At 36.1% G+C, this 11,421-nt stretch overlaps 2 protein-coding genes across 3 annotated transcripts; one reads left to right on the top strand and one right to left on the bottom strand.

The window, feature by feature from the left end:
* Positions 1 to 3,915: 3,915 nt before the first annotated feature.
* Positions 3,916 to 8,396, top strand: PTAC15 (plastid transcriptionally active 15). 2 transcript variants are annotated; one of them, XM_020351306.3, is made up of 3 exons: positions 3,916 to 4,656; positions 4,728 to 6,012; positions 7,009 to 8,396. In XM_020351306.3, exons 1-2 carry the CDS (start codon positions 4,446 to 4,448, stop codon positions 6,002 to 6,004), a joined length of 1,488 nt encoding a protein of 495 aa, XP_020206895.1. In that variant the 5' UTR covers positions 3,916 to 4,445; the 3' UTR covers positions 6,005 to 6,012; positions 7,009 to 8,396. The 2 variants fall into 2 exon arrangements, with proteins under 2 accessions (XP_020206895.1, XP_020206894.1); XM_020351305.3 differs by lacking the exon at positions 7,009 to 8,396 and having other exon boundaries at positions 4,728 to 6,591.
* On the bottom strand, positions 8,008 to 9,867 carry LOC109791940 (30S ribosomal protein). Its single transcript, XM_020351307.2, has 5 exons — positions 9,634 to 9,867; positions 9,382 to 9,528; positions 9,021 to 9,269; positions 8,520 to 8,628; positions 8,008 to 8,418 (listed from the first exon to the last, which is right to left on the bottom strand). Exons 1-5 carry the CDS (start codon positions 9,865 to 9,867, stop codon positions 8,288 to 8,290), a joined length of 870 nt encoding a protein of 289 aa, XP_020206896.2. The 3' UTR covers positions 8,008 to 8,287.
* Positions 9,868 to 11,421: the final 1,554 nt, after the last annotated feature.

Raw genomic sequence — 11,421 nt, 5'->3', positions numbered from 1 at the left:
ATCCAATGCAAGACCCATTGTTTCACACACAAGAATACATGGAATGGTACATGGTCAATTCCATCTATTTCCTATCTGTTCTACGACTATTATCACAAATCAACATAAACCCTAAACCTTAAACACATTTAACTGTGTATTTCTTAATTGATGAAACATTGGCAAGTAGATACATCTTGTTAGTAAGTTATTTCTCAAATATATTGGGCATGATAAACTTTGTTTTTGACACTCATTTTGGAGCTTACTATCAAATCATTAGTACATTTTCTTCCTCTTTCCATCTTTTTCTTGAAGGCTACCATGGAAATGAATAACTAAATCACTCCTTGTTTGGAATTGGATATAATCTTTCAACTTTTATGAATATATATATATATATATATATATATATATATATATATATATATATATATATATATATATACACACACACACACATTTCTCTTTTTATATCTATATCAATGATTTGTTCTTACTCTTCATGCATGCGCCCAACTTCATTCATAGGATGCTTGATGTCATTGAGGAAGGGGCTTCATATCTCACTCACACTTAGCACCAAACTACTCGCGCCTAATGTGATTGAGGCAAAGAGTCTCCCATTCTCTCATGTCTGGTATGGCAAAACTCACGCCCGACCTTGATCAGGCAGGTGGCCTTTGTCTAACTCATGTTCAACGCCACATACATTAGCACCCAGTGCAAATCCAAACAGAAAATGAGTATCTCTCCTCACACTAGGTGACATTTAATTCATGCCTAATGTTTGTGGCATTGGCAACAAAATGACGAAAGTCTATGCACCCTAAAAGTAGATCTGTCAAAGTGGGCTCCAACCCATGGGTCAACCTAGCCCACCTTGAAAACGGGCTGGGCCGGGCCAAAAAATGAAAAAATTTATGATGGTCAAAAAATGTGACCCGACCCACTTTCGATCTAGCCCACCCGGCCGGCCCACCTGATCCACTTACCAACCCATCAAATTAACCCACTAACAACTCACTTAACTATTTATTATTATATATGCATTATTTTAATAAGATATCATTTTTTTTATAGATAAAGATAAAATCAATGCTAAACAATATGAAATTAGTATAAATTTATCTACCCAAACCTCCAATAAAATTTAATATTGATGAATAATCACTCTCATGAAAGAATTTTTATTTTTTTGTTTTAATTTTTTAAAGTTGTACACTTTTTAATTTAATTTTAATGTTGTATCCATAATACTTAATTTGATAATTTTTACTTTAGATTAGATATTGAAATTTATTTTAAATTATAATATTTTTTTAAAAAAATCAGGTGGGTTGGTGGGCAAACCGTTTAGCCTACCAACCCGTGGTGGGCTAGGCCAGGCTAGAAAAATTTGCATAATAAATTTGGTGGGCTGGGCCGGGTTGGCCCACTTAAAAAGTGGGTTGAGGTGGGCCGGGCTAGCCCATTTTCACAACTCTACCTAAAAGTAATTAAACTAATGTAAATCAAATTTAAAAATATTTATTAACATCATTTTTTTAAGAGGAAAATATCGAGATGTAAAACTAAAACTAACAAATTTTTGCAATGATTTAAATGAGAGAAAATTATATTTATAGTAGAAAATTTTGTTTGGTATTATTTTCTAATTAGAATTAGAAATTTACGCATATAATTAATGTAAACCTCTAATTCTATTAGAAAAATATTATCAATTGAAAAATTATACTTAAATTTTAAATGTAATTTAGTAGGATGAAAAAAATATTATTTTGCTAAAAAAATGTTTTTATGACAAATATGTAGTTGAGTTGAAAAAATAATTTAATAACATGTGAAATTCATAATTTGTCAAAATACAGTGAGTCGAAAATGAATAAAATATTTTTATGCATATAAAAATAAATAAAATAAAATAATAATGAAAATAAAAATGATAGAACCTTGTTGGAAAATACTTGGGAGCATAAGAATGTTTTGAACCCTAAACCCTAAAACCTAAACCTACCAAATACCATGAAATTTAACATTAGAAGTTTTAGAAGTTAGAAGGAGTACTCATTAAGCAAACTTCATTTCTTCTAATACATCTATAGCACAACACCATCTCATGAGGCTGGCAATATGTGGGCACATTTTTTCTCTACATTCTTCTATTTTTCCATTGATTACATACCTTCTGTTAATTATGTTTTCTTATGGGATGAAATTGTGTGGAGGATTTGATACATGCTAATGATTCTTTTCATACGATTGCATGGAAGTTGCATCAGTTTCAAATGTTGTGGAAGTCCTTCGTCGTTGATGGGTGTGGACACATTTTTTCTCTACATTCTTCTATTTTTCCATTGATTGCATACCTTCTGTCAATTATGTTTTCTTATAGGGTGATGTTGTGTGGAGGATTTGATACATGCTAATGAGTCTCTTCATACGATTGCATGAAAGTTGCACCAATTTCAAATGTTGTGGAAGTCCTTCGTCGTTGATGGGTCCTTGAATCTTGTAGTAGTCGTGGCATAGATAGCAAATAGATGGAATTGGCCATGTACCATTTCATGTATTATCGTGTGTGAAACAATGGGCCTTGCATTGGATGACCGATCAATGTGTGCTCATGTCTGTTTTTCCATATGTTGACCCATTTGACTAGAATGACCCGTTCCGAAATCAGAACGACCTGTTCTGATCCATTCGTCATGTGTTATTGTTTCATCTGGAACGGCCCATTTTGATCCATTCGTCATGTATTATTTTTTAATCTAGAACGGTCCGTTCTGAACGTGAACTCCAAAGCTTAAATAAATTGGAACAACTGCTTTTTCGTAATTTTTTTTTTTAAAATTATTTTAGTAAAAAAATTCAGAGACTTAGATCTTGTGTGATAGGGTGTATAATATGCTAATAGGTTGGATGCATCTAATGGTAAATAAAAGTGGTGCATGGTGCATCACTTGCATTAGTGGTCCTTGGGAGACTTCACCCCCTATCATCTCTAATTAATGGCTAAATCTATGGTGGATTTTACCATAGGTATGTTGAACAAGTGGTGCATAGGTACACAAGGAAAAATAGTAGGTAAATGTGGAAGTATCTGGTCAATTAAAATTTTATAAAAATTATATGTTAGTCCTCCAACATCAAAAAAATTGAGTCTTCCTTCACCTTCTTTCCCATCGCCTCACAATGTAGCAAGAGGAAGCCACTCATTTCACTGCTCTGCACCAGCTGTAGCAAGAAAACGAAGACCAAGATAAAATAGTAGAAGAGTAGTGCCACTTTGCCATTTGTTGCTGCTTCAAAAATCTTTCCCTCGCTTCCCACTTCGCCATGTTCTGCTTCGTCCTCCTCCACTGCTACAAACTTTCCGCCGCCACCTCGCTCCTCTCCTCCCCCTCCCAGTTCCACTACCTCAAGCCCCTCCAAACTGGCTTCCCCTCCGACTCCGACTCTCGCTTCGTCCTCACCAAGCTCTCCCTCCGCTGCAACCCTCGCGTTTAACCTTAAACCCTAAAACAAAACCCTAAAAAAGATTGACAATTAAGAAAAACAAAAGGACTAATCTACAATTTCAAAATCTTAACCATAAAAAATTTATAGATTAAATATCTCAGCTATTTATTATTTTACTATTATATCTACGGTCAATTTTCATGGTACATAGATACACCACTTGCATTATTGGTCCAACCTAAATCTATTCTGAATCCCATTTCTAAGTGGTTCATTGGAAAAGTTTGTAAATATATCTTGTGAATGTGGTTCACTCATGAACCAAGTTATTCTAAACTCGTATAATATATTTATAAAATAATGAATGGATTAGATTTATAATTAGATTTTTAATAATAAATTTTTCTTATTATATTAATTTGATTTTCTACTATAAAATGTCTATTTTGGCCTAAATACAAAATGTTTGCCGTCCTCTCTGTGGCTTCAAACTTGGTAAGGGACTCCATGGCGAGGGTGGCAGTAGCATGTGGCAAAGTCAAGCTTTTCCATGGTCATAATTTTTCGTTTGACTCGCTCGTCTAGTGTGAGCATAGAATTACAAAGGGGTCGAAAGTTTTTGGTTCTGAGACGGTGGGATACTACATGTTGACACATTCATGTCTTGAGAGCCTCCGGTGAAGATGTGTTCGTTGTGCCTTTCCATTTGAGGGAGAGGACTTTTGCTTTGGATATGATATGTACCAATCGTTGGTTGGTGCAGTGGTAGCATGGGGCTGCACTTGGTAGGGAGGTCTACGGATCGATCCCCCACAACGGCGATTGGGAGGGGCTTAAATACCGTAATCCTTGGACCCGCCCCGAATCCGGATTAGTCGGCCCATTATGGTTCGGATACCGGGTGGTTATACCAAAAAATAAAAAAAAAATGTATTGCTAACTTGTTCACATAAGATTGTGATATACGTAAACTAGTTCATTTATGATCCCTGGCAGTCGCAGACATGGTGTCGCTGTCGCCACTCGCAAACCCTTCATCTCTTCTATCTTCTACCACCTTTCTTCATCCATTGATGTTCCATTACCCTCCAAACCCTTCACCCTCCCACCCCAAACTCAAAGCCCAATTCTCCGTCACCCAACAACCACAACCGTCCACCACCAAGCACTCCATTCGCCGCCGCCGCACCGTCGCCATTGCCAACGCCGAGTTCGGTGGGTCAATTACTAATAACTTCTCTCAGTCAATTTCTCAAACACATTCACTTACACTTCCCTCTTTTCAGCGTCCTTCATTGCTCTCTTTCAACAATTCGGAATCGGCTCTGCGGAGACCCAATCGCTCTTCTTCAACAACCCCGACCTAACCACCGTCTCAATCGAATCACTGCGCGCTCGCATTCTCTCTCTGCGCTCTCTCGGCTTCGACCCTCTCACTCTCTGCAAATTACTCACAAAGCGCCCAACCCTCTTAACATCTCACCAAATCGACCCTTTGGTAACCTTTCTCAGAGACAATTTGCAAGGAAAACTCGACAAACACCAACTCAATCGCCTCTTCTCCGCTACGGACCCAAAACTGTTTGAGACTTTTCCCCACAAGGTTCAAACCCTCGTTGACCGGGGAATCCCCGTTGACCAAATTGTGCACGTGCTCAACAACGTGAGTCTGCCAAAGGCCTTGTGTCAAAGGTCGGTTGAGGATATCCACAGAATTGTATCTTTCTTAGAACCCTTTGGTGGCATTGCTTTGATTCTCAAGCGCCCTGCCGTTTTGAACCATGATTTGGATACTCAGCTTGTTCCAAGAGTCAAGCTTTTGATGGAGCTTAGTGATGGAGACAGGGATGGTGTTAAGAAAGTGCTGCTTAGGTTCCCTATCTTCTTGAATTATAGTGAGAAACATGTGGAGGAACATGTAGGGTTTCTGAGATCTTTTGTGGAGCTTGATGACAGACAGATATTTAGGATAATACTGGGGTTCCCGGCTATTGTTACTGCTAGCAGAGAGAGGAAACTGCGTCCTAGGATACGGTTTCTCAAGGAATGTGGGTTGGATTCGGGTGATATCTTCAACTTCTTGGTTAAAGCGCCAACTTTTCTAAGCAATTCGTTCCATGAGAACATTGCATATAAGCTGGTGTTGCTGGTCAAGATTGGGTATAGGCATAGGTCAAAGGAGTTGGCAATGGCGGTTAGGGCTGCTACTAGGACAAACTGTGAGAACATGCAGAAGGTTATTGGTTTGTACTTGAATTATGGGTTTACGTGTGAAGACATTGTTGCAATGAGCAAGAAGCAGCCGCAGATTCTGCAGTATAACCACGATTCTTTGCAGAAGAAGATGGAGTACCTGATAGAGGATATGGGCCGTGACATTGGGGAGTTGCTGCTTTTTCCTGCATTCCTTGGTTACAAGTTTGATGACAGGATTAAGCATAGGTATGAAGTGAAGAAGAGTGTTAGAGGGGCGGGAATGTCTATCAATAAGCTTTTAGCTGTTTCCGAGGAGAGATTCAGTGGCAAACGAAAAATGGCCCATGCCATAGATGAACTTGAGTAACATAAAAGGTGAAATACTCAATCTATTTTCCTTTTTTTTGCGTCAATTTTGATGCTCCTTGTTTTTCATTCCTTGTGGCTCAAAGAAGCATTACTGGGTGGGAAGAGTCATACTACTTCCATAACACTTGGAATACTTTGGCGTTGAAAAGGGGAGAAATATTGAAGTTTGACCCGGATGCAATCAAATATAAACGCGGGTGATTGTGGTCAATGGTGTTTTAGATGCAACATTGTTCTATTGCAAATTTATTTTTCACTGGCAACTGCAGTGGATATACAAACCATTAGTTGATTTTCTTGAAGCAGCGTCACTACAGGAAAGATGCAATGCTGTTTCATGCAAAAGTAGCCAAATCAATGGAATGGATGCTGTCCAATTAAACGAGTAATTCAGTTTGTGGTTTTGTATTGTCATCAGATTTTGTATGAGATATCATTCACACAATAATTGTCTATCACATTTATTTTTTCTCATTTTATTTCTATTATATTAAACATTCTATTTTGATCTCTTTTTGTTGCTCAATTTTTCGGTAAAAAATTATATAAGTACAATTCTCAATTTTTATTATTCTCTTTATATAATTTGTAGCTAGCTAGCTTTTTTTTTTTTTTTTTTTTTTTTTTCTACTTTTAAGTTCTAATAGATATTTCAAGTATGTTTAACGATGACATTTGTTAAAGTTGCTTAACATGTGTCTTACTAAATCCCTTCTTTCTAGTTTTACTAAATCCCTTCTTTCTAGTTTCTAGTTTTCTTAATTGAAGCAACTTTTCTCTTTTCAACTTGAATTTATGAATTTTGTCACACAAGTTATTCTACATTTTTATATCTCATTCATCTTAATTTTTATATAATCTCGCACATTTTTATTATAAGCATCATTTTCTTATCTAATACCGTTTCTTAGAAGAAAAAAAAATGCCAACTCAAACTACTCTGCAATCCTGTATGCAATCATATACATGCTCTTACTAACCGAAAAGTTGGATCTCTTGCAGTCCAAAAAAGAACCGCACCCGGTGCAAATTTGGATCTAATGGCCTTCATTAACATTACTGTAAAAGACAAGAGGGAACGGAATATTTGAAATTCCTTGCAGTTTGAAAAGCAACTGCAGAGGATCATAGTATATTCTTTGCTTCTGTGGAGAAAGGCAGGAGGGAACGGAATATTACATACTACTCAAACGCTCCAGCTGCTCGTAGATCAACCACAATAAACAGTTTTTGCTTAAAGTTCCTTACCTGATTATTCACTATAAGAAATTTTCAAATCTTGCAGCATTTAACTCTGCAAAAGCAATATTCACCCGGAACCAACGTGTTGAAGGGAGAGCCCAGGAAACTTAGAAATCCATTTGGATTTGAATGCGGGAAAATTTAGTGGATACCAAATTCTATTCAACACCTAGAAAGGTAAAGCACGAGAAGTGTAGGTGTGATAGATAATATGATGAGACAGGAAGGGAAATAATAAGCGTTTATTGAGTGAATGATATGTAGTGGTATCTAAACATCATTAATCTTTGAATATGGAATCATGAATCCAAGAATGTCAGCACTGCTCGTGTATCACATGGATTCAGTTGATCATATACAACTGTACCATGTCTATGGGCAACAGTACTCAATCTCCCCATGTCCTGCCCCAATTAACACTATGCTACACATTGACCTCTTACTTTCAATAACCATTCCATCCCTTGGAAACTCAACAACCATAACTAGAATAGTCACAAATGTTGGAACGATGCACTTAAAATATAAAGGTGTTGTCGATCCTCCACTTGGCATAATTATGGCATTACAACCAGATAAACTGACTTTTAACTTCTCTCGGGTTTGATTGTGACCCTATCATTTGAATTTCTCTTGGCAGCCAACATTTGCCTAATCAACTCTACACAACACGCAATAAAATTTGCTAGACAAACAATTAACTTTTCATGCCGTGATTTGGATAAACAATAGGCATGACATGAAGCAGAACAAAACCAATGATGAAAACTAGTGTGGCATTGTTAGATAAAAGGTGTATTCTGGACAAATAGACATTATATAAAGCGCATATAAAATGGTGCATCACATTCATTTTATAATCGCTAGACATCCAAGCGTACATCATACTTTAAAAGTTAAAACTTCGTTTGCACTTTAAAATGTCAGAGCCTCCATTGAAATTTCTATGCACTTCTGGCTCCAAGAAACCACCATTAGTATCCGCTAATCATGTACAAGCTCTTGTGTTCTTACAAAAAGAGTTTCTTGTAGGTGCCTATCATTCTTTCAGGGAGGGTTCTTTAGCTGGTTCAACCACTAAAGGCTCCAATTTCTCTGCTTCACCATCTCCTTTGGGTATAATGAGCCCATATCCTCCTTCTTTTCTTTTGTACACAATATTAATTTCCCCTGAAGCAGAGGAAAAACATTTAATTCCCAGGATTGCAGAAGATAAATTACTGATAATTGTTGGGAGCGGAAGAAACAAAGTCAAACAAAAGATTGCTCACCAGTTTCTTCATTTCGAAAACCATAAAAGTCATGATCAACATTTTCGAGCTGCTCAATTGCTTCAGACACGGTCAATGGTGGCATGTCAAAGTATTTTGTGCGGACAACCTGTAAGATAGCTCACAATTTGGGTAGGAGCAATGTAAGGAATGAAAAAGAAAAGCACCATCTCATGATAAGCAATACTGTATCTACCAGCAGATTACATAGCAAACACTTTAAAATTTTCTATACTGCGTATGTAGAACAAGTTTCACTTATATTTCTAGAATATATCAATCTAACATTAAATGTTTATTGGAGGAGGAAAAAGGTGTACTGGAGAATATCTCAAACTTCTTTTCTGAAAAAAAATGAATACCAATGCACGTATGAACCCAATTCAAGATATGCAAAATCAGAAATCAAAGAAAGCATAGTAAAGCAAATGAATTAAAGCAAAGATACAATGTAACGAAACGAGGAAACCAATAACTGTAAAGTACCAACAAACAACTGACCTCGTCAATTGATTCATCCTCCTCCTGTGGGGATAATATTTCATCCTCTTCCACAGGTAATTGCTCCACCGGCTCCCTAACCTTCAACCTATTGAACCCCTTCATGTGGCGACCATGATCTGACTCCTTTTCCTTGATTTTCCTCAACTTTCTCTGAATGATTGATGACACCAAATCAATACTTCCATAGGTGCTTTCTGCATCCTCCTCGGCCCGCACCACTCCATGCCTTTTGGTGAACAAAGTCACCTAACACAAACCGGAATTAAAGAACCCAATTGGCATGTGTGTGTAATGCTGCAATGAATTCACCCCACCCCAGATTGCCAAAATTGAAACTTGAAAATGCTTATAGTCTCACCTCACACCTACGTGTTCTGGGTCCTCGCCCAAATTCACCTCCTCCTCGAATAGAAAGCCTCACATCAACCTCCCTCACTAGGTGACTGTGCTTCTGAACCGCTTTCCCCACCTTGTCTTCCACGTGCTGCTTCACTGCATCAGTGAGCTAAACACTAACCCAGATTAGATTACTAGGTCAAGTTCAAGAAAACTTTCCAAAATTGTTCCTTTAAAGAGGGGGAAAAAACACGAGTGTAGCATTATAGCATACCTCGAGATTTTTACCCTGAATGATCAATTTGACGGAAGAGAGAGGACCGTCCCATGACATGCGAACGTAGAGTGATGAACGGGCACGGTTGCTCGTGGGAGTGATGACATATCTGAGGCTCTTGGTGGGGCCCAAGAAGGTTGTGGAAAGTGCCTTTGAGAAATGGGGTGAGGGTGGTGAGGGAAGATAAGAAGAGGGGCGAAGGGTGGTGTGGAAGTTAAAGAGAGTGGCCATGGAAAAGAAAGTGGATGAAGGGAAATGAAAAATGGAGGATTTAGCTTTTAATGAAGATGATGGTGTTGAGTGAGTGAGAGTGAAAGCATTGGATATGGGGCGTCTCTTTCTTCTTGTCGGATGACGATGAATATTCAAGTGTCACACGTGGTCATTCCAGCCAATTTTATCCATAACATAATATATTTAATGAATTTCAGATATTTAAAATCTTGGATTGATATGCAAATTGAGGGACACTTGTCATATATATATATATATATATATAATAAATATTTTCTTAAGAAATGATTATTTTTAAAAGTTTTTATCAATTTGTTTCAATTTTAAAATAAGTTAAGATTCCTTAACATTAGTGTAACTTTAAACACTTGCATCAAATTTTTATATTTTTAATATTTTTTTTAAATAATCTAAATTTAATAAGGAATAATGCATATTGGTAATCTGCAACATAAAAATATCTCATCGACCTATAAATTTTCATGGATGTAGTTACAAAGAAAAAAAAATGGTTTTAAGGCAAAGTAAATATTTTATAAAATGAAACTCACAGAGGATAATTACTTGCTACATGTTCTCTAAAAATATTTTGTATCTTTTCTTTAGTTTATCCATTTCTTTATGAAAATATCCTCATAGAATTATACAATTATGAAATCTCTTTTTTTCAAAATCTTTTTTTATAATCAAATTCTCCACATCCTCAACCTTTACTAATTAATTAGAATTTCATTTTTCATATGTGAATATTTTTTTGTTAATAGGTCCTTATTCTTATTCAAGCATTTAACGATTAAGTAAGAAGTAGCAAAATGAGACATGTCAGATATAATCAAGTCACCCCCTTTAATAAATTTATGTAATAAAACAATTATACTTTTGTATCATATATGTATGATATGATTATTCTACCACTTTCAATTGTCTCACTATAAAATGATAACTTTTTCTCAAAATTGTCAAGCATCAAGTCAATGCAATGAGTTGCATAAGATGTTCAATATAGCTTAGTTCTCTTTTTCATCAATATTTGCCTAGTTGCCTTATAATTTGTTGCATTATCCGTGAAGATATGGACAACATTTTCTTTGTCAATCTCTTTAACCACTTCGTCTAACATCTTGAAATTTTGTCTTGCATATATGTTAGACACATGAATAGTCTAAAAAAAAAAATTGTTCCAAGTGAACTATATACTAAAAATTTTAATATAGTCTTCCTCCTATTATCAATCAAATTTCTTCCAATAATCTTATGATATTTCACCCTAATCTCATGGTAGGATGTGTATCAAATTCTATACCATGTTAGGCAACTACCTTAAGCATTTTGTTATATGTTTCATTGTTGGTGGCATTAAATGGGATAAAAATTATGTAAAAAAAAAGTGTAATGTCCTAACATGTTTTCTCCCTCAAATCCTTTGTAAAAATCTTGTTGATTTCCATTTGAGAGCTCACTTTTCTCTTTAATAGATTTTGATTACTATTACTGATACTATTGTTAACTTCTTCTGATTGAGCAACAAAACTACTACTTGTTCTTTCAATG

Source organism: Cajanus cajan, chromosome 6 (assembly GCF_000230855.2).
Source record: "Cajanus cajan strain Asha chromosome 6, NIPB_CcT2T_4, whole genome shotgun sequence".
NCBI classification, from domain to species: Eukaryota; Viridiplantae; Streptophyta; class Magnoliopsida; order Fabales; family Fabaceae; genus Cajanus; species Cajanus cajan.
The sequence above is the reverse complement of the archived record's forward strand: the minus strand, read 5'-3'. Positions and strand labels throughout refer to the sequence as shown.